The sequence below is a fragment of the Balaenoptera musculus genome, chromosome 4 (assembly GCF_009873245.2).
Source record: "Balaenoptera musculus isolate JJ_BM4_2016_0621 chromosome 4, mBalMus1.pri.v3, whole genome shotgun sequence".
In the NCBI taxonomy this organism is placed as follows: domain Eukaryota; kingdom Metazoa; phylum Chordata; class Mammalia; order Artiodactyla; family Balaenopteridae; genus Balaenoptera; species Balaenoptera musculus.
The window spans coordinates 66,570,235-66,593,872 of record NC_045788.1 but is presented as its reverse complement, the minus strand read 5'-3'; the positions used below and the strand labels follow the sequence as shown (position 1 = coordinate 66,593,872).

The window sequence follows — 23,638 nt, the reverse complement described above, 5'->3', positions numbered from 1 at the left end:
ATCATAATGTTACATTGTTTTGATTTCTATCATTTCCTTTTCATTCTTAAATTTTCCATTTCCCTTATATTATTCATCTGCTCTTGCATGTTTTTGACTTTTTCCCTTAGAGCCCTTAACTCATTAATCTCCCCTTGGATAACTTCAACACTTGTGTCATATCTGAGGTTATGATTGTTTTGTTCTTCAAACTGTGACTTTCCTACCTTTTACATGCTTTGAAATTTTTGTCAAAAGCTGGACATGTAAAAGTAAATTTTCCTTTAGTTTAATGATTTATGTTAATATTGTTAGAAGTCAGACTGTGATTAAAGTTTCTGTAGGTATAGGTGTAAGAGGCTTCAAATTTCTCCAGTGTCCTTATTTTTAGCTCTTCCTTTGATTTTGGGCATTCCTTTGTGAAAGTCTCTTACTCACAGATCTTTCAGGTGTAATCTACTGATGTTATACTGGAGTGCACTTGGTATAGTGATAAGGTGTTGGGGAGGAAAAAGGTTCTATTTGATTCTAATTAAACCTCAGTCTTTTAGTGGATCTGTAACATAGGGATGTGATCTTCACAAGTGTTTCTCCACTAGAATAGCTTTATTCCTCCTGACCTCTATTCCCTTTTCTGACTCCAGTATTCCCAATCTATTTTCTTGAAACCCTGGCCCCTCTCAATGATGTTATTTTTCCTCCTTACTAAGATATTAAGGGTGGATGGGACCTGAGAGGGAAGATTACCAACTGATGAGCCTCCAGCAGTCTTTCCCTCTAGATAATAGTCCTTTTGTGATGTTATAGAGAACACTTTATTTCACATTGGTTTCTCTTTCCCTTCCCTTCCATGGGGGATCTTACTCAGATAATCATAGTAAGAACCTGGTGGGGTTCCCAGTAGAAGCCCAGGAAAGCGTGGGTCTCTTCCAAGACTGCAGTTCAAAGGGTCTCTTGCTTTAAGCTAGTGGACACAACCTCCAGCAATTAATCAGTTAAATGATCCCACCACTTTACGGCTTCTGCTGCAGCTAGGCAGATCTCTACTGTGTCTCTCTCTGGATGAACCTATCTCTTCAGATTTTATGGTGGCTATTTGTCTTGCAACCTCACTTTTCTAATAGGTACAAGAAAAGTTGTTGATTTTTCAGTCCAACTTTTTCTTGTTGTAAGAGAAGTTACAGTCTCTGAGATCCTTGCATATTGGAGTTAAATTAAACCATAAGTCTCTCTAATTTTTAAAGATTTTACAGAAGCAGATATCTCAACTTCCATTTAATTGTGTTCCAGTAAACTAAAGATAGCTTTAAAAATTATGACAAATGTTCCTTTCACTTCCACAAATTCTGTGAGTCTATGAGAAGGTTAGCTATGGCATTTCGTGCTAACTGATGATCAAGGCTTGATATTACTATAAAATTCATTGCAGGGTGCTACATTTCAAGAACTGTCCCATGACCTTCCCATTCAGGTGTTCTCAGTGGAATGCAAAAGCAAAACTTTGGCTTCTCTCCACTAACTCAATTAAGATCCCTTCTAGCTTATCAAGCTGAACAAAAAAGTACGTTGAGGGCATGTGACAATGGAAAATAAGAGGACATGACACAAAAGAGTTGGGCCAGGAAATTTTATGTTGAAACCTGGGTGTGAGGTATCTCAGTACATGAGATTTCTAAATATGTAGGTCATTAATGCAAATATGAAAGGGCTTTATGATTTCTCTATTTTCCAACTTATTCTATTGATCATTTCTTTAGGATTTTTTTTAGATAGATGTTTTTGGAAAAAAGCCATTACAACATTGGTATATCTGAGAACTCTAGTCTCTTTCAAGGTAAACATTAGTAATATATCTCTCCCACAAAGATTCAGCTGAAAAATACTTCTTAAAATTACTTTATTCAAAAATAATTATATACATACCAACAATTTGTACACTTTTTACCCTTTAGTAAATATCCTAAAGGATATGAGTATCTAGTAACCTCAGATACTTTTATGTTCTAATATCAAAGCCAGTAAACAAAATAATCATGTTTTGATTTTAAGATTAAAATGATTTTATTGTCCTATAGCATGTAAAAGAAAATATAACTAACTCATCTTCTTTAATATACATTTCCATTTTAATAATCTATATTTTCACTTTGTCATGAATAATCCCTTGTCATTTGCTTCTTTAGAATGGTTATAAATTTAAAAATTCAAAACCTTCATGTTAACACTCTTTTACTTAAGTAAATATTTCATATGTTTAGTGGGATACTTCAACTGGTTTTGTACTGTAAGACACACTGCTGGCAAACGGGTCTTATGCTTTCCCAGGTTTAGGTAATAAGCACAAAGTTGTCTCACAAATAAATGGGAGATTAGGTATATAGAATGTTCTATGAATAACAAACACGCATAAAGAGAAAATCTAATCATCATTTGATTATTTAATCTCTTCAGCCCTAGTGGAGGGTGGGCTGAAATTTAACCATTTCTCCCCCAAGTACAAAGAACCACATGAAAGACTTGAGATGTTTCTTTCTAACATACTCTTTTGGGTTTAAAATAACAAAGACTAAGAATCTCTTTATATTTAATCATTAAATATATAAAGGTTATAGACAAGCATCTTATTATAAATAAAACATGGTTTAGGGCAAAATCTTTAAGAAAATTAAAGGAATTTTTGCTTAATAATTACAGCTCATAAAAACTAACATACCATATATCCAAAAAGGTCTAGTTTTAGGTAGACTGAACTGAGACATCTGGAAATTAGGTTATTTTATTATTATAATAAGAACACCACCACCACGACAACCAGCAGGTACCATGATTTGAAAAGAAAACTGTATTTGTTTTGATTCAATTTGTCTAAATTTAGCAGATAATTATTGAGCAGAGTTTTAGGAGAATTATATAAGATAGTTTATAATAGTGACAAATAATGGGGACAACTCAGAAACTGAGAAATAAGATTAATTGCCTTTTGTGAGTAAAACAGAAACATACTGGATCTCATTGGCAAAGTCAAGAGACAGAAATGATCTTAGGCCAAAAATAGAGTGAAATCTGATCAAATATATTAACATATCTAAAGGAAAAATGTGTAGTCAGGGATAGAGAATTTGTGGGTTATTGTCAGGGTTGAGGAACAAGAAGAGAGGTACATTTTATTGGGTCTCCAGCTTTGTCCTGACACATGTATATTCTGGCTCAAGAACATGAGTATCTATATGGTTCTCTCAGTGTGTATATCTTTATGGAGTTAGCTATATGGAGATGGATTTATCAGGCTATCAAATTATCCATTGACCTCCATTTTTCTGCCATGTCATATTCATCTAGCAACATCCTGAATCCAATTTGCTATCCCCTACAATATGTCTACAAGAAAAGAATATGGGGCTTCCCTGGTGGCGCAGTGGTTGAGAGTCTGCCTGCCAATGCAGGGGACACGGGTTCGTGCCCTGGTCTGGGAAGATCCCACGTGCCGCGGAGCAGCTAGGCCCGTGAGCCACAGCTACTGAGCCTGCGCGTCTGGAGCCTGTGCTCCGCAACAAGAGAGGCCACGACGGTGAGAGGCCCGCGCACCGCGATGAGGAGTGGCCCCCGCTTGCCGCAGCTGGGGGAAGCCCTCACACAGAAACGAGGACCCAACACAGCCAAAAAATAAATAAATAAATAAAAAATTAAAAAAAAAGAATATGCTTATCAGCCAAAGGAAGCTTATTCCCATTGTAAGAGATAATACATTGGTTTTCTCATTTTCATATATCAGTCTGAGTGTTAACAAAGAAATGATCTTGTGCTGAAGCATCAGGCCTCTAAGCTTTCAAGTTTGAGAGTTAGCTTTGAATTGACATGTATTCACTAAGGTAATACCATGCTGTGGAAACCAGATGCTCTCTATGGATGACACCCAAGCCCCAAATAAGGTCCTTCTCTATAATCTTCAACAATTCTATTGGTCATCTTTTGAAATGTATCCTTGATACTACCACTCTTTATCACCTTAGTACAAAGAATCATCAATTCTCATCTAGAGCAATAGCCCCTACATCTGGTCTCTACAGTCTGTTTCCCACATAGCACACAGCCAAAGTAATGCTTTAAAATGTAAGACAATAAAATTCTTATGAGAGAAAAGTCAACCCTTTTTTACATCTAGATGTGCAGCCCTGCTCCCTAACAACTGATCTCATCTCATCTCTCCATTCTTGCCCACGCTGTTTCAGCCACTCCAATCTCCTCGCATCCTGGAATTCTCTCTTCCCCAGATTTCTTCCTTATTCTCTTCAGATCTCTACTCAAAGTTCACCTCATCTGAGAGGACTTATTAGATGACATCCCATTTCATATAGGATTCCTTCCAAACCTGTCATTCTCTCTACATAGCCCTTATCCTGCCTCACTTTTATGCAGAGACTTAGCACTACCCAGCACATCATGTGCTTATTTGTGAACTGAAAGTATCAGTTCCATGACAGCGGGGATGAGTTTTTGCTCACTAGTGCCTGGAATAGGGCTTGGTGCATAGATGGTACCCAGTACATTTTTTAAGTCAACAGTTGCAAGAGAAATGTGTAATAACAAAGGCTATTAGATTAGCTTCCAGGAATCTAGTCCTGCCTTTGCCCTCAATTAGACTTCTGTGTGATATTTGACAAGTCACTGGCTCCCTATCTTCAGCTTCTTTATCTATAAAATGTAACTAATAATAGCTCTGTGGCTCAAATACTATATGTGAAAGGGTTTTACATAATAAAACCCTGAAAAATTATGAGAGATTTGGACAAACAAGATATCCAGGCTTACAAACAGGATAAGCGGCAAAGTTTAGTGAGAAGCACACTGAATTCTGAACGTGAAGTGCTGACTAAGTCCCAACTCTCCCATTCACCAGCTCTGTGACTTTGGGTCACCACCCTTTTAAGCCTCATATCCCTGATGAAAGAAAAAACTCTTTTTTTCAATCAGATTTTTTCAGTCATTTTAAAGAAGTTGTACCTTAGTCATCAGGGAAAGCATCAGTGACTAAGGATTTTTTAATTAACTGCTTCTCCATAATTTATTCAACTAACAAGTTATTCACTGAGCATCCATATGTGCCAGGCTCTTTTCTAGGCGTTTGGGATAAATCAGGGTATAAAGCAGACAAATATCTGCATGGAGCTTACCTTCCACTGTGGAGAGACAGGTAAGAAACAATAAACATAAGTAAATGAAGTAGTATTTTGGAAGGTGATGTGTATTATACGGACAAAATAACATAGTAAGGAACTGGGGATTGGAAAAGTGGAAGGGGAAGGGGGTGAGGTTGCAGTTAAATAAGAGGCCATGACATCTGAGCACGCACTGCCATTGAAAGACTTTCTCTCCTCCTCCTCCTTCCTCTTTTATTTTTTTGCTCAAAAATTTGATACTATAAATATATTTTGCTTAAAATTATAGAAAATATGTACTCCCACTGAAGTAGCAGATTATCATAATAAACCTTTGAAGAAATATTATTGTAAAAACGTTTGAAATTAGTTAGTTAATCTTTTCATGCAGAAATCTGTAAGCTTCTTACAAAATGCAGTTGATCTCATAGGGTTTCTTAATACGATTTCTTTAAAAGAAGCAAAATTTTCATTGCAAATGAAATAAATAGTAATATCTTTAAAACTCATGCATATTCTTTAGTCCACTTGTTTTGAAACTAATGAATTTTAGTGCTAACTTTTCTATTCTTGAAAACTGCTAAAGCAAGGGGGTGAGTGGAGGAAAGGTAGAAAGGCAGAGGCTTTTTTTATGTATATAAGACAATGTCCCATCCTTTGGGTTTTGCCTTCCTAGGAGGGCTGCGTGCACAATGACCAGACAGCCATACCTCGTAGGATCAGGAAAATGGCAAAAGGGATAGTCGGCTTCCTGAGAACAACCATGTAGAGTTTGAAATGGCTTTCTAGGCAAACACAAACAATTGATCCCCTCCATCAGCCCTCTGGATTGTAGTGTGTGACTAGAAAAGCCACCAGAGGAAGACCTGTTGAGTTGGGCACTCTAAGAGGGAGATAGTTGGAACTAGTTTATGGGTCATATTTAATGACCTTGGTGAACTGTTCATCACAGAACTGAGACATACGAAGCAGTCATTGTTTTAGCACAGATATTCACTATGTTAGAAATTTTTAATGCCCCAATAAAGACCTAAATTTTAGGGCATGACTAATTAAGAAAAAGTCCAAAATGACAGAATAGTCATTTTTAGCCTAAAATCTTAAACTGAAGAACCACATCATGATTTGGGTTCCTATCTGGTTACAGCGACCCTCCTCCCTGAGTATAAAAAACCTGTATATCCACCTGCAACCTGGCATAGAACATTGGTGTCTATTTGTTGGTGCTTCTGGAGTTCTTGGAAGTGACAAAGTGTGACACAAATGCTATTATTTATAGTCTGTCCCTGTTCAATGAAAAGAATCCATGGGCTGCTGCTGCCAAGAGCAGCATTAGTTACCCAGCCTGACAATTTCATTTCAGGGTTCTCGTTGGTTGAGACTGAACAGAGTTCTTTAGGCAATGAAAACCATAGCCCTCCCTTATGACTAGCGAAGCTTGTTTCAGACCCAAGTTGCCTCTGGTTTCTAGTAGTGTTTGCACTGCACACGTTCTCATATGGTTTGACATGACAACCAAAGCCATTTTGTCAGGGAATAGATTATAGGTGTGGCCAGCCACCACCTCTAGTCTCAAACCCAATTCATTTGCCTTCTTCACTTTTTTCAACTTTTTTTTCCCTAAGATTTATTTCTGTTGTTATATGGATATGAATTCCAATAGGTCAGGTCCCTGCCTGCCTTGTATCTCCTATTTGGTCCTTTACTTGATCTGAAACAATGTATCAAGTAAGGGAAAGGTAGATAAAGAGTGAGGGAGAGAGAACAAAAACATAAAAATGTAGAACAAAAACATTCTAACTGAATTAAACAATTATTGAATACCTACTATGTTCAGGACTCAATATTAGACACGGTATCTATTCAGAAATAGTTAAGAGCTTAGTTTTTTAAGTAAATACATAGAAATACCTTTACAGAAATATAAATAAAGTTCTATGGCATATGAGAAAAGAAATATAACACATTATTTGCAATGATAAGCAAAAGCATTATTCACTCAGCCATTCACTTCTTCGTTTATTATGCATTTGTAAAGCACCTGCTATATACACTCAAGGAATATCAAAATAAACAAGACAGTCTCACCACTTGAAAGTTGTATAAGTAGGTTCTCAAAATTCAGTGTGATCAGAATCCCCTAAAGAGTGTGTTAAAATACAGATTGCTGGACCACAACTCCAGGTTTTTTTTTGATTCAGTAGGGCTCAGATGGGGCCTGAGAATCAGCATTTCTACCTTGTTCTTGGGTGCTGCTATTACTGTGATCTCAGGATTATACCTGGAGGACTACTGGGCTAGAGCAGTGCTTCTCAAATTTAGTGTCCATGAATCCCTTTGAGTTCTTGTTAAGATGTAAATTCTCATTTAGTAGGACTGATGCAGGACCCCAGATTCTGTAATATTCCATGTACTTCGCTTTGAGTAGTGAGGGTTTAGTAGGTGGACAGAAACTTGTAAGGAAATATGCACAAAAGACTCATGAAATAAACAGTAATTAAGACAAACCTTGAAGAAGGGATGGGGTTTTTGCAGGGAGCCTGTGAGAGTGTGCACACAGAACAGGTTCAGGGCAGGCTGGGGGTGTGAGAGAGGGAAAGGGACAATCGATTTTGATCAGAAATGGAAGTGTGAGGTGGTATGATTTGGGACTGGAATAACTTCCAGTAATGAGGAAGTCCAGGACATGGTTATATGGGAAGTAACTGGAACAGAGCAGAAATGGGAGCTCCTTGAGTTAAGGAAGCCAAGGAAATGTGAGACTACATTATAGGAAGGACATCAAAAGGATACTGAAGTTCCCAAAGAGCTGGCAGAAGTAAAGAAGAAAATGGAGCCAAGTTACCGAGGAGAAGCTCCTAAAGTCAGTCAGTGCATTGTCATGAAGTTCAGTAAATCACTTTGACGGAAGAGGTTTCAGAAGACATGAAATTAATGAGTGATGGTGGGTAAACAATGATCTGAAAACAGCAGTGCTGAACATGAAATATGTTAGGTCCATCTCTTGGCCCTCTGAATAAAAAGGCTTTGCTTCTACTGAAGAACAATGGGTAATATGGGCATTTTCAGAGAAAGAACAGCTTTCAGTTAAGACGAGCTAGCAGAGGAGTACAAGGAACAAAAGGTCAAGGTGGTGGCAAGTCAAAATACCACACTGGAAAAAATGTCACATGGGTAGTGGAAATGGGATAAAAGCTGAATTAATTTGGATAGAGTTGAGAGAATGTGGAAGAGGATTCTATTTACGTCACCAAATTTCATAACAGAAATTAGGGAATGAGGGATTTGTGAATTATTAACAGCAATGGGGGAGCAAAAGTAGTGATTCAAAATAAACAACAACAGTTAGAAAACAATTAAAAGTGAGTTTTTGAAGTAAGAGGTCCCGAGCTTCCAAAGTGGGCAATTCCAAGTTTTCAAAGTTGAATCCTTGTGTATAACATCCTAGTTAGGATGGCTGAAACTCATTTATATCCAGAGACAGAATAGATTGTTTTCAAAATTTTTCCTGGGTTGTTTTAATGGTAAAAATTATCCTTCATAACATTTCTTCTCTTTAGATTCAAACCATTTTTCTAGAATGTTAAATAATTAATTTTTAGGGTCTCTAAGCATTAAAACAAACAAACAAATAAAAACAAAAACAAAGAAATAAAAACTAAGGACAAAAATCATCCCTACATAGAATCTACTGAGAGTTAATTAAGGTATGACCATAAAAAATCATGTTATAGAAATCAGGATCCTACTCATCTCCACCAGTGTCCAGCTATTTTAACCTGGGCAGATTACACAGCCTCTCTGTACCTCAATGTCTTCATCTGTAGAATAAGGATAAGAGCTACTGCCTATACAGCACTTACTATGTGCCAGTTGCTGTCTTTAAGTCCTTTGTATAATTAACTCATTTAATTCTCAAAGCCACTCACACAGGTAGGTGGACTATCATCATGCATGAGAAAACAAACACAGAGATTAAGTTAGAAGATCTAACAACTGGCAGAGAATTTGAACCAAGGCACCCTGGTCACAAAAACCAGTCTCTTAAACATTATACTACTGTCTCTTGGTTAGTAATAGATAATACTAGTAAATACCTCTTAAGGTGATTTGAGAATTAAATGTGTAAAATTAAATATGTAAAGTGCATAGAACAGTTTCTGAAACATAATAAGAATTCAATAAATGCTAGATATTTAGTGGCTTATGTCTCATCCTCATTTCCTAAAAATACAGGATCAGAAGTTGAGATCTTAGAAAATTAGTAATCGTGGTTTCTGTAGTTATCCTGGTTAATAATAAAAAAAAGTGCTAATTAAAACCATATGTCATCTACTAAATTAGCAAAATTTTAAAGTAATATCTAAAACTGGAACTCTTAGGCAAAATTTATTGGCATACCCTTTTAATGAACAATGTTTTCCAGAAACTTGAAAAAGTATATACACTTTTATTTGCTAACCCTCCTACTTCTTAGCTGGCAGCATATTCTGGAGGAAACAGAAAAGACTTTAGATCAGGTTGTCCTTGTTTCAAATTCTGACTCAGGTAAAAATGAAAATACAAAGAGTTCCTTCCACATACTAGTTAAGTCATCTTGGTTCAGCTAGTCATTTCTCTGAGCATCATTTTCTCATCTGCAAACTGGGCATATTACGTAGCTAAGAAAAAACAGATTACATGAAATAACAAGGGTAAATTACACAGCAATTTATATAGATTGAACATGTATTAGTTGCTTTCCTTAAATATTTGGTTCATGAAATGAACCCAAGAAAATAACTCAAAAAAGGTGGCTATATACTATTTTTAATTTATAATAACCAACCTAAATATTCAATAAGGGAAATAAATGTATTAAGTTGCATTGATATGATGAAATCCTTATGCGGTTACTTATCATAAATACATAATATATGACAAATGGAAAGGTCTTATGTAATTTATTTAATAGAATATTGAAATTATTTTATGATTACAATTTATAAAAATTATGGAGCTAGAAGACGACATGGAAAACAACGGTTTTACTAGATTTGATTTTTGGCTTCTACTATTGTTGAGAACATGTCATTTCTCTAATAATTTTTGATATCATTAATATCAAGTCACAAATCCTTTTATCTGAATATTTCATCTGAGAATATCTAAAGTGCTCTGACATTTATGTTTCGACCTGAGCTTCAAAGATCTTTCTTTAACTTGCACTTAATTCAGATGTTGTTAGAAGATCTGCTATAGCAAAAACCAGTACTTAAAAACTTTGAATTTTTAAATTTCTTATCATATATTCATTTAATAAATATTTATTGAACATTATTGAATAATTTTGTAGTTTCCAATAAGCTTGGACTATTTAAGCCTTTATCATTTCCTTTTTTCTATTCCTCCTTGTCACCCCAACAAACAATATCTATCAGTTTATTTAAATATTTGCTAACTTACAAAACTCCTTTAAAATTTGCTTAGCCACTCAGATAAACTAGATATCAATACTAAAAAACATTTTTAAATAAAATCCAGAAGTTATATATTTTGTCAGTTTTTTGGTGTTTTTATTTTTGATACGTGGCTGTCATATTTTCTCTCACAAAATGTCCCAATTTTACTTTTGCAGAGCAAAGCTTGAACTAGTTTTTAACAAACTGTTTTGTGATATTTTTAGCTTTTTCAGGAATATTCTATATTCCCAAGAAGCAAAGATATACAGAGCTTCTATGAAAGAGAGAAAGAAGAAAGGGAGGAGAAAAGTAGAGAGGGAAAATATTCAAGATTTAGAGGTAAAACTGTATATACATTTTATGTAGGAAGATAAGGTGGGTCCTCAAATGTCAGATAGAAGGGCAAGTAGTGCTTTCATAGACAAGCCTTTCACTCAGTGAAGACATGATTCAACATAAGATTCTATAAAGTGCGCCACATTCACACCAGTGCTAATGTGAAGAGAAGTCATCCAGTGAGATCTCTTCACTAAGCTTGAAATAGTCATTAAAGCCACATCAGCCTCTACAGGATACTAAAAAATAGCTTATGCAGGTGCATAGATATATCGCATTAGATTGAGATGCTGACTTTTGATTGCTCATAATTTAGTTTGAAAATCCTGTCAAGAAGAAAGTTTTTCATTCATTGCCTGAGATAAAAGTGTTCAAAAGAAAAATAAAATGGAAACATACATCTTATTAGCACTTTTTACTTAAGGGAGGTTGCAATGAAAAAAGTTGGAAGAAAGTGAGTTTTCCCATGGAAAGCTTCAATAAATTATTTAGGTAGTTAAGAAGTAAATGACACTATTAACTTCAAGCACAAAATTGGAAACACTGAGTCAGAAAAGAAAAAGAAAAGCTAATGCTGAATTTCAAATAAAATATCTAAAGCTTGATATTTTTAAGGAAGCTCTAAAAATTGACCACCCTGATGAAATGTCAGGATATGACTGGGGGATAAGTTAAATACAATCAACATGGGGGATAAGTTAAATACAATCAACAAACTTAAGACATGACACACTTAACTTTAGAGACAAAAGTCTCTATTGCAGTGTTACCCCTATCATAAATTTGTATGCATTCTATTATTTATTTCAATCTACATCACCATCTGTAAAAATAGCTTACATTAAAAATCTACTCTAGGGCTTCCCTGGTGGTGCAGTGGTTGAGAGTCCGCCTGCCAATGCAGGGGACACGGGTTCGAGCCCTGGTCCGGGAAGATGCCACATGCTGCTGAGCAACTAAGCCCGTGCACCACAACTACTGAGCCTGCTCTCTAGAGCCCGTGAGCCACAACTACTGAGCCCGCGTGCCACAACTACTGAAGCCCACGTGCCTAGGGCCTGTGCTCTTCAGCAAGAGAAGCCACCGCAATGAGAAGCCTGTGAACTGCAACAAAGAGTAGCCCCCACTCACCACAACTAGAGAAAGCCCGTGTGCAGCAGCGAAGAGCCAATGCAGCCGAAAGTAAATAAATTAAAAAAAAAAAATCTACTCTAGGTAACCATGTGGCTGATTAAATTATCACACTAGCTTCCAATTTTGTACTTCTTTTTTTTTAAAATTTTATTTATTTATTTATTTTTGGCTGCGTTGGGTCTTCATTGCTGCGCGCGGGCTTTCTCTAGCTGTGGCGAGCAGGGGCTACTCTTTGTTGCAGTGTGCAGGCTTCTCATTGTGGTGGCTTCTCCTGTTGTGGAGCATGGGCTCCAGGCGTGCGGGCCCCAGTAGTTGTGGCTTGTGGGCTCAGCAGCCATGGCTCGCGGGCTCCAGAGTGCAGCCTCAGCAGCTGTGGCTCACGGGCCTAGCTGCTCCACGGCATGTGGGATCCTCCCGGACCAGGGCTTGAACCCGTGTCCCCTGCATTGGCAGGCGGACTCCCAATCACTGCGCCACCAAGGAAGTCCCCAATTTTGTACTTCTTGGCTCAAAATGCTTTATCAGTCTTATTATTATAATGCTGGTATTGCCCTCAATTATGAGAGAGCTGCACGAGTTCATGGAAAGTGCAAATGGGTGCTGTTCAACTTGACAAATTAAGTTTGTTCATTTGAAACAAAAAAAGATGCGAGAAATTTTAAAGTGGCAAGGAGATTTTCAGCCCTCGTAATTCTTCTTCTAAACTTAATTATTTCATTCTGAACTTGAAAGAGTCTAATTCATAATAAAAAGAGTCAGATGTAAGTGGAGAATGGAAGGCAAACGATAAGAATAGAGTGAAAATTCTCTCCCTCTAAATTATCCCCCAAATATTATGGCTTAAGGTAAAACAGAAATGTTAATAACTGTCATTTCCCAAAACTTGACAAACCAAAAAGTACACACCACCCCATGTCCATGTCTCATCCTATTTTAAATGGAACAAAGTGACTTTCAGAGTCTGGGAAGTGCATAATTACATAGGCTGGAGTCTTTGGACTTTGATCATAATTATAGTGCTTTATCCATCCATCATTTGTTGCTTGAGGAGTATTCCTTGGTGAGTTCTTTAAAGGAGATAGAAACCCTGTCAGGACAAATTTGAGCTACAAAACAGCTAATCAAAAACTTGGCTCTCTTGACTTGAAACAGATTGAAAATTGCCACTTTAATCTCACAATCCATTTGGCTTTTAAGTAAAGTGAAAACATGAAGTCTGTCTTTGGAAAGGCATGTGGTCTCTGCTGTTCATACCACTGGGGGTACCTTTTTACGAGCTTCAACTGGGACATTGGGTCCAAGTTGTCTCACTGTCTCAAAACTGGGTGTGCATACAAACAAATCATCTGGTGTGCTTGATAAAAATGCTGCTTTTGCATTCCTTCCCCTCACCCTCAATTTCTCAGAGGGAGGCATCAGTGTAATTTAAACCTAAAATTAACTGGGAAACTTATACCACCAGAAGGCCTACAGCTGTTTTTTCCCAAGAGTGGTCTGAGACGTACATGAATCAAAATTGTTTGTTTTTGTTTACAATGCAATTCCGAGGCTCCACCTGGACTTATCAAGTCATAGTCTCAGGGTATCCATGTAACAGCTCTCTGAATTCCTGACAGCATCAGAAGTGAATGTGTATATTACTGTATTTTCCTGAATCTGAAATTGAGCATCACAGTTTCAGTTACCTCCTAAGAGTCAAATGTATTTCCCTATGAAGCATTTTGAGAAACCTTAACAGATGCTACTAACCAAAGTCACCCTTCAAACTTGCTGCCTTCAGAGTGGGTGCTTTGCACTTGCAGTCCGCGGTCTGCACATCCAGGGCCTTCTACCCTTCCTTGCACCTCACTGTAGTGTTTCTTCTTTTTTTTTTTTTTTAACATCTTTATTGGAGTATAATTGCTTTACAACGGTGTGTTAGTTTCTGCTTTATAACAAAGTGAATCAGTTATACATATACATATATCCCCATATCTCTTCCCTCTTGTGTCTCCCTCCCTCCCACACTCCCTATCCCACCCCTCTAGGTGGTCACAAAGCACCTAGCTGATCTCCCTGTGCTATGCGGCTGCTTCCCACTAGCTGTCTATTTTACATTTGGTAGTGTATATATGTCCATGCCACTCTCTCACTTTGTCCCAGCTTACCCTTCCCCCTCCCCGTGTCCTCAAGTGCATTCTCTAGTAGGTCTGTGTCTTTATTCCTGTCTTGCCCCTAGGTTCATGACCATTTTTTTTTTTGATTCTATATATATGTGTTAGCATATGATATTTGTTTCTCTCTTTCTGACTTACTTCACTCTGTATGACAGACTCTAGTTCCATCCACCTCACTACAAGTAACTCAGTTTCGTTTCTTTTTTATGGCGAAGTAATATTCCATTGTATATATGTGCCACATCTTCTTTATCCATTCATCTGTCGATGGACACTTACGTTGCTTCCATGTCCTGGCTATTGTAAATAGACTTGCAATGAACATTGTGGTACATGACTCTTTTTTAATTATGGTTTTCTCTGGGTAAATGCCCAGTAGTGGGATTACTGGGTCATATGGTGGTTCTATTTTTAGTTTTTTAAGGAACCTTCATAATGTTCTCCATAGTGGCTGTATCAATTTACATTCCCACCAACAGTGCAAGAGGGTTCCCTTTTCTCCACACCCTCTCCAGCATTTATTGTTTGTAGACTTTTTGATGATGGCCATTCTGACCGGTGTGAGGTGATACCTCATTGTAGTTTTGATTTGCATTTCTCTAATAATTAATGATGTTGAGCATTCTTTCATGTGTTTGTTGGCAATCTATACCTAGGAATAAACCTAGCTAAGGAGACAAAAGACCTGTATGCAGAAAATTATAAGACACTGATGAGAGAAATTAAAGATGATACAAATAGGTGGAGAGATATACCATGTTCTTGGATTGGAAGAATCAACATTGTGAAAATGACTATACTACCCAAAGCAATCTACAGATTCAATGCAATCCCTATCAAACTATCAATGGCATTTTTCACAGAACTAGAACAAAAAATTTCACAATGTGTATGGAAACACAAAAGACCTCGAATAGCCAAAACCATCTTGAGAAAGAAAAACGGAGCTGGAGGAATCAGGCTCCCTGACTTTAGACTATACTACAAAGCTACAGTAATCAAGACAGTATGGTGCTGGCACAAAAACAGAAATATAGATCAATGGAACAGGATAGAAAGCCCAGACATAAACCCACGCACATATGGTCACCTTATCTTTGATAAAGGAGGCAAGAATGTACAATGGAGAAAAGACAGCCTCTTCAATAAGTGGTGCTGGGAAAACTGGACAGTTACATGTAAAAGAATGAAATTAGAACACTCTCTAACACCATACACCAAAATAAACTCAAAATGGATTAAAGACCTTAATGTAAGGCCAGACACTATAAGACCCTTAGAGGTAAACAAAGGCAGAACACTCTATGACATAAATCACAGCAAGATCCTTTTTGACCCACCTCCTAGAGAAATGGAAATAAAAACAAAAATAAACAAGTGGGACCTAATGAAACTTAAAAACTTTTGCACAGCAAAGGAAACCATAAACAAGACAAAAAGACAACCCTCAGAATGGGAGAAAATATTTGCAAATGAAGCAACTGACAAAGGATTAATCTCCAAAATTTACAAACAGCTCATGCAGCTCAAAATCAAAAAAACAAACAACCCAATCAAAAAATGGGCAGAAGACCTAAATAGACATTTCACTGTAGTATTTCTATGTGTGAAGTTCTTCTTTGGATTCCCTGAGGTCTAGGATGGTATCTTACTCATACCTTCTATCTTCCCCACTCAGCACCAAGAAAATAAATAAGCTCATGGAATACTTTAGTTAAACAAACAAATCAAAACAAAGTTTTAGTTTCCATACCTACAATTTGAGGATAAAAATCCGTTACGTGGTGAATTCGTTTCCTATTGCTACTGTAACAAGTTACCACAAACTTGTGGCTTAAACCAACCCAGATGTATTATCTCACAGTTCTGTAGGTTGGAAGCCTGATACAGATCTCACCGGGCTGAAATCAAGGTGTTGGCAGGACTGTGTTCCTCCTGGTGGCTGTAAAGGAAAATGTGCTTCCTTGCCTTTTCCAGCTTCGAGAGACAGCCAGCCTTCCTTGGCTCCTGATCCTCTTCTATGTTCAAAATCTGTTGAGTCTTTTCTCACCTCACATCACTTTTATTCTTTCTCTACCTCCCACTTCCACTTAAGGACTCTTGCGATTACACTGGGTTCCACATGGATAGTCCAAGATAATCTACCTATTTTAAGGTCGGCTGATTAGCAGCTTTCATTCCATCTGCAACCTAATACCCCTTTGCTGTGTAAGTTAACATATTCACAGGTTTTGGGCATTAGGACGTGGCTATCTCTGGAGGCCATTATTTTGCTTACCACACCTGCCCCAGTGGATCAGCTATGTAATGTGTTGAATAACACTTTGTTAATCATAAAGTTCTATACACACCTAATAACATGTTATGTTCTGTGGTAGAAATAGCATTGAACAGGGAAGAGACTTGAATTCTAGACTTGGTTCTGCTACTATTTTTGTGTGTGTGATTTTGGGCAAATCACTTAACCTCTCTAAGGTTTTAGATTTCTCAATTCTAAAGCAGAAGAATTGAGACAAGACAAGATCATGTCAAGACTGATAATCATCTTTGTGCTTAATTTAAAGATGATATAGAGCAAAATGGAACTTAAGGTATGCCTCCATGAGGACACAATTGTTGCTGGGAAGGAATCTCCAGTTCACTGTTGTGCCATACCCACAAGAGTAGAGCTAAGCAATACCCTAAGGGGATGCATTTCAGACTTTGATTGGGTTAATATTTAATTCTCAATGTCTTAGTTGTGAACAGTTGGCCAGAAGTTGTTATCCCTACTTACCTCATGAGGAAACTTTGATTTAGATAGCTTAAGTGATTTTATGAAGGTCACATAATCAATGAGTGGTGGAGTTATGACTATTGGATAATAGTCTTTTGACAAGTCCTATGTGCCCTCAGCTGACACACTTCCCTGCCTCTCTGCCATCTAAATGCACTCACAGTTCAGGAGCGGCATACAGAATTATAATACATCATACTTTTGGCTAACTACAGTGGGTCATAAAGGTCTTTTGACATGTATTCTTGTGAAAATTATAAGGGTTGGAGGCAGATTTTTCTTGACTACAACTGGTGGCTACATTAGTCCCTGCTGATAAACTGTACCTTTGTATTTCTTTATGAACCAGCTCTTCCTGTCCTCTGCCTTGCTTCTTTTCAAGTACTGACTTAACAACCTACACAGACTGCAGCATGTCGGCTCATTCCTTTCAGTCAGACAGAGAAACTTAGTGATTCTGGAGCTAGCTAAAATTAATGGTTTAGCCTTATTAAAAACTGGTCTGCTCATTGAAATGGATGGATACATCCTTAATTGGCATCAGCAATTATATTATTAAATGTTATATCAATTTTTGAAGTTTCCATGTGCACGTAAACAACACTATGGGCAACTTTTTCATGTTTTTTTCTACTGGGTATGATCCTGGGAGGAAGAAGAGCATTTGAAAAAAGAGCAGATGGAGATAGTTTAATAAAGGGACTATTGATCAAGGGAGAAGAGATATGGTATGGCTTTTTGGAGCTAGCAGTGTCTACAAATGGTTACCACTCCTATGCTCGAAGGAAAAGGAGAGGAGAGAGCAGTTACTCAAACTCAAGATGTCCGGAACTGTGGTAAGAGCCCCTACAGGACCTGCAGCCTTTAGTAGAAAACCTAGCAGAACAGCAGGGAAACATATACCCCAAATTCACTCTCCTCCTGCCCTTCGATCTCCTGCTAGAGGTGCCCACTGGTTGAACCCAAGAGGAAACCAGAGGAGAAAGGAACTGTCAATGCAATCTTCATAAGTCAGCTTCCTGGGATTCAGAACAAGAAGGATGTAGGGTGGATGTGGAGAAGCAAGTGGAAGACACTCAACACAGAACTACATCTGTCTTTATGTGATTGCATTTGACAAATAAAATGATCCTCCATTGTAAGTTCACTGTCACCCACTCCCCTCCTACTCTTTTTGGGATATATTTAGAAAATACAGTTAATAAAGTTGACCTTTAAGCTAGTAAAGCATAAAATTCACAATCAATATGTAATTTACAAAGGAAATACTTCTTACTCATCCATACAGTACTTTAACAGTTCAAGCTTCTTTTGAGTAGAGGGTGACTGAGAAAAATAACTCAAAATCATTTTACAAGTGGTTCAAATAGTAATATGTTTTACTTTCTCTTATTTTTAGTCCTCAGCTATCACAGTGTTTCAAAATTTAATCTGGATTCCTTTTTATCATTTTAACTGGTTTATTTTCAAGATGATATTTGGAGGAATTTAATCTGTCTTTTAGAATTACTTGGTTAAAGAGATTTATGTTAAAAACTAGGTGGCAATTCTAAAAACTAAAGGGTGCAAGAAGACCCAAAATTATAGCCCAAACCATAAATTAACAAAAGTTTAACTTGTAAAATGCTAAATTTTGGATTCATTTTGAATATTTACTAACAAAAAGTAAACAGAACTCATTGTATATGGTTTTAATTTATAAGGAAACTGTATCTTACCCTTTGGCTCTTATTTATTGATTTTGCATAATTTCATCTATTTTTGTTAAAATTAAGTTAGCAATAAAATTACAAAACTTGTGATTTGTCCACCTTCTCTTCTTCTTGTAATGGTCAATAGCATCAAAGGGGAAATCTAAGCTCTATAGTTTAAGTACTGTTTTGATTTTCAGAAAAGTTTTTGTAAAGACTAGAGTAAATTAGCATCCACATCAGAGCACAACTAAATACATAATGTGTCAATATGTTCAGGTGCAAAGGAAAAAATAACAGAGGGTGAAATCTCAATTTTGACTGAGAGAATGATTACCATCATACTTTGAAATGTATATTAAAATTGGGTTTTGGAGAATGGCATTAACATTCAGTAGTAAATGATAATAGCAGCTCTCATTTATTCTATTTTTTGATAAAAAGACATTTATGCATTAAGGTAGCTTAGAGTTAAAAATAACAAGAAATCCTGTTCTTTCCTTTTTTGAAAATTCTCTTTTATAATTTCTTTCTAAAGACAAGGTCAGGAAAAAGACAAATTTAACTATGTAGATGACTATGATTATGGAATGATTAAATTTGGTCTTACTTAAAATAGATTTTGTAAACTGAGAACTGCAAGGGTTGTCTGCTTAGAAAAACCAGCTCAAACTCATTCACTCCTTAGGCATCAAAGAGAATATTGTTTGATTCTTGCTTCGACAATATATAGTATTATAGATTTCTTATAGTGATATCCCACTTATTCATTCATTCATTTATTCACTAAGTAGTCTAGACAGAAAAATGGTAGTAATTCAGTCCTTGAAATATCTGACAAAGCAGTTAAAATACATGAGGCAAATATATGTTATTAAATATATAAGTACTATAAAATAAAATAAATAAACATTACAGCTATATCTTACTCATTTTTGTATTTCCAGTGCCTTGAACAGAGTAGATGCTCGGCAACAAATATTTTTCTTTCGTTTACTTGGGGATTAAGTTTCTATTACAAATGGAAAGTACATAATCTTGCCTAAAACAATTTATTTGGCAAATAAATATTCCCTGACCACCCTGTACCACCATCTCACAGCTCCCCAACATGTCCCCCTTTCCCCAAAAGTGACATTCACCAAGATTAAAGTTCAGGGATTCAGGAAAATTTAAAATATTTTTAAAGTACTATTATTATTTTAAATTTTACAGTCTGACAAAAACTGAGGTGATATTTGCTCCACGAATTAACCGGTTTCCGGGACACTCCGAAAAGCAATTTCCTCATGTATTTGTATTTACAGGCTTCCCTCATCAATCACTAGAAATACCTCTGGACAGAGGTGTACATGATTGACATGCGGGTTGCTAGTCAATAGAAAAAAATTTCTTCCAGAGCTGAGAGATCCATGCACCTACTTTAAAAAAGACGCCATCAAGGGAAGCATTATACAGCAAATGTTTCATCACAATTATCCTCTTAGAAATATTATTTCAAAGATTTTATTGAAGTAGAAAATTTTGAGGCTGGATAAAACTTTGAGAAATAGAAAATCTTTAGTGTTTTGTTTTTTACCCACCCACTCCCCAACTCCAACGAAATCTTATGTAAGAACGTGAACTCCAGAGCCATTCATTTTTGCTACTATTGTTCATGGCACACAGCAAGGCAGGAATCAAATCACCATTCACATTTCCCATTTCAACCTGGAGGACCACAAACTTGCTTCCTCTCCCTCTTTCCTTTTTCTTCCTTTCTTTTCTTACTTTGTCAACCATTCCATTTACATTTCCCTCTTACTTTTGCTCTTCTGCTGTCTCACACAGCCCACCAAACATCTCACAGGAAAAGAAGCTACGTCTATATAGCCCAAATTAATGTTTACATGGTGACAAATCTTATTAATGAAAAAAGATCACACAGTTTCCTTAACTGCCTGAGCAATGTGACCGTGAGTCCTGGCCAGAGAGCCCACTAGACTGCTGGGATGAGGCTCTAATAGGCACCATCGTGAATGACAAGTTAACTCCTGTGGAACCACACCGTTTTCAGCAATCAGAGGACCTCCCTCATTAGTCTCAGAAAGTAAAGTATGAAATTCCAACATCAAATCTCATGCTGTTAAATTAACAACATCACACTGCTACATACGGCTTGAATATCTCCCATAACTTTATGACTGGAAAAACACTGTTCAGATTTCATTTACCAGTTTAAAAATAGCAAACTCTAATTTGAAACACACACACACACACACACACACACACATCGTGCATGCTCACTAGTATTCCCTCTTAGTGCTAGGCAAACGTTCCTTCCTATAAACAGAAATAAAATTGAGTATAACTGTTAAGTTTTAAAAGTCAGATTTGTCAAAAGATGATGTTTGTTACAAAACAAATCAAGAATAAAATATGCCACAGAGCCAAAATGACAAGCCACAGTCTGTTTGGTATAACAATGGCTATTTATCTATTTTTAAGGTATAAATCAAAATTATTCTGTGTTTCTTTTGACTTGAAGATCATCCACAGACTATTCTATTCCTGTCCAATGAAATGTCTTCTTCTTGGGTTGGTGAGTGCTGATCTAGGCAAATAACAGATTTTAAACATCTTAAAATGGTGTGACCATTTTTTAAGAAACCATGGGAAGATGGTCTACAAACTTCGTTACTTTGTACATCCAGATAAGAACTAAAAAAAGAAAACTAGAAGAGATGCTCACAGACCACTTTAAGTCCACAGAAAGTGCAAAATAATATCACTGTGCTCATAAACAAAGAGAGGCTGCTCTTTGTACACAGCAGAAACACTCATCATACACAAGGCACTCCAGTTAAGTTTTGATAGAAGTTACGTCACGTTTAAACTCACCGCTGGATGTAAGGGTCGGGACAGTACTGTAGGGTGGCACACCGTGAAGTTTCAAAATTCATTTCCTTCAACTCTCTTTGATATCAACAAATGGAGAACAGTATTATAACATATACACATATACCTGTGTATACATAGATATAAAGCCAGAGGGCTAAAAGCAATAGGGTCAAATGCTATCAGACATAGAAGGGTAGACACTTCCCCCCTTCACACACATTTGCAAAGAGGCGGAGCGTTTCTTGATTTGAGCCAATGAGATTCATCAAGGGACTAAAACATCAGAAACAGTCGAATCTTACCAGCTGGGCATCCTCTCTAAAGTTGTTCTTCCCCCTCTACCACGGCTTTAGAGTCCTTGTCGTATAGTGGCCACACTTGTTGGCAACTTGGAGTCATCTCTGAACTTCTGGTCTCTCTGGTGATTGGATGCTGGCATGAATGGCATCAGAGTTTAATTTCAGCAGCCTGGACTTTCACAACAGAACAAGAGCTAATGAGTGTCCACCCTGCTCCAGCTAATTAATGTTTCCTTGTCTCTGCATACTGATTTGATCTGAGGGCTTCTGTAACTGCTTCTGGAACTAAATATTTCACAGAGCTGCTTAGGAAGTTGTTTTGTTTTTTTTCTTCATCTCCACCTCCACCCCCCCTTCCCCCCACCCTTCATTCTCCCTTTCAGCCAACCGCCTGTTGTGGTCACAATCTCAAATAGCAAAGACAGGGAAATTCCTTGATTATATTTAACCTAGAACTCACTCTTCATCTCAACTAAAAGAGATACCCATTCATATCCCCTTAGCTTTGCTTTCCCTAAATTAAAAAAAAATAATAACCTTGATTGAGTTTTTCAAATATCCTACCTCAAACACACACACATAATTTTCTTAAAGTAATATTAAAATGGAAAAAAATGCACTATTTTCAACTATTTTAAAGCTTACAAAATTATTTCAAATTGCCTGTTACTGAAAACATTCGAGTTCTTTCCATCTCTCTCAGTCTCTCCCACTCTCTTATTTATGTCATTGTTTTTGCTGGTTTTGGTTTTGCTTTGGCTCGAGCTACTTTGGAGTAAAACCGTTAACTTGTTCATATATCCAAAAATTAATATAATATCAAAAAATCTACATACAGAATAATTCACTTCCTTTCTGAATACAGGCTGTAAACCTATCATGGTTTTGTGGATTTGGATATTGAATGAAATATGTTTCAGAAGCTAAATTAAAATAGACTCCAACAGAAAAAAAAAAAAAAACAACAGCGTGCCCAAGTGTCACTAACATGGCAAGTTCATAACCTCCTTTCACCCCCAACCATAGGTGACCCGTAAATTGGTGACATCAGAAGTTGTCAAAGTTGTGAGATAATCTAAAGTCATTTCCAGAGCAATTTGACATCTCCTTTTGAGAAATTTTGGTTCAAAATGTGTTTCATAAAAGTATTTTATTTGTTGCTTCAGCCAGGATAGAAGGGAGAAGCTATTTAAAACTCGACATTCTCTTCCTTACTTAGCCTGAGGGTGTCTAACATCTGTGAATTGTGAAATTCACAAATATGCCGGCCTGAGCCCCAGCCAATTCAAACAGCTTGTTCTACAAAATGGGAAATTTGAGGGAAGATCATTTTACTAATTAATTATAGATTTGTTAATTGGAGTTAAAGTGTTTGGCTTTATTCCCTGCTATTAGCAAATACAGATGACCGGAGTATATAGAGTTCTTAAATTAAAAATACTCAATTTCCTTTGAGCATGGCCAAGTCCCATCAAGTGCCCGGCCTTTCCCATTTGTAAAATGAGAGGTGAAAGAATGATCTCTAATGCAGTGCCTCTCAAATGTTGATGCACCTGCGAGCCACCTGGAAACTTTGTTAATGCAGATTCTAGTTCAGTGGGTCTGGGGTGAGGCCTGAGACTCTGCATTTCTCACAAGCTCCCAGCTGCTGCTGGTGCTGCTGGGCCTTGCATCACACTTTGAGTAGCAAGACCTAGTGCTCTTTTCAGGCCCGCTTTTTATATACTTCTAGGAAATAAGCAGCGCTCTTCCAAATATTTTAACTTACCAGCAGAGGCTCTAGGCTCCCA

The 23,638-nt window shown here is 36.9% G+C and overlaps 1 protein-coding gene across 5 annotated transcripts in view; it reads right to left on the bottom strand.

Annotated features, from left to right (window-relative positions):
* Positions 1-22,071, bottom strand: part of TP63 (tumor protein p63) — a 223,640-nt gene extending 201,569 nt beyond the window's left edge. For 2 of the 5 annotated variants that reach the window (XM_036851102.1, XM_036851103.1), the window contains exons 1-2: positions 21,852-22,071; positions 21,550-21,624 (exon numbers count right to left, since the gene is read on the bottom strand). In XM_036851102.1, coding sequence (XP_036706997.1) covers positions 21,550-21,611 — 62 coding nt within the window. In that variant the 5' untranslated portion in view covers positions 21,612-21,624; positions 21,852-22,071. Of the gene's footprint in view, positions 1-19,598; positions 19,658-21,549; positions 21,625-21,851 lie in introns of those variants that run through there. The other 3 variants (XM_036851106.1, XM_036851104.1, XM_036851107.1) reach the window with 3 other exon arrangements.
* Between the last annotated feature and the right edge of the window lie 1,567 nt (positions 22,072-23,638).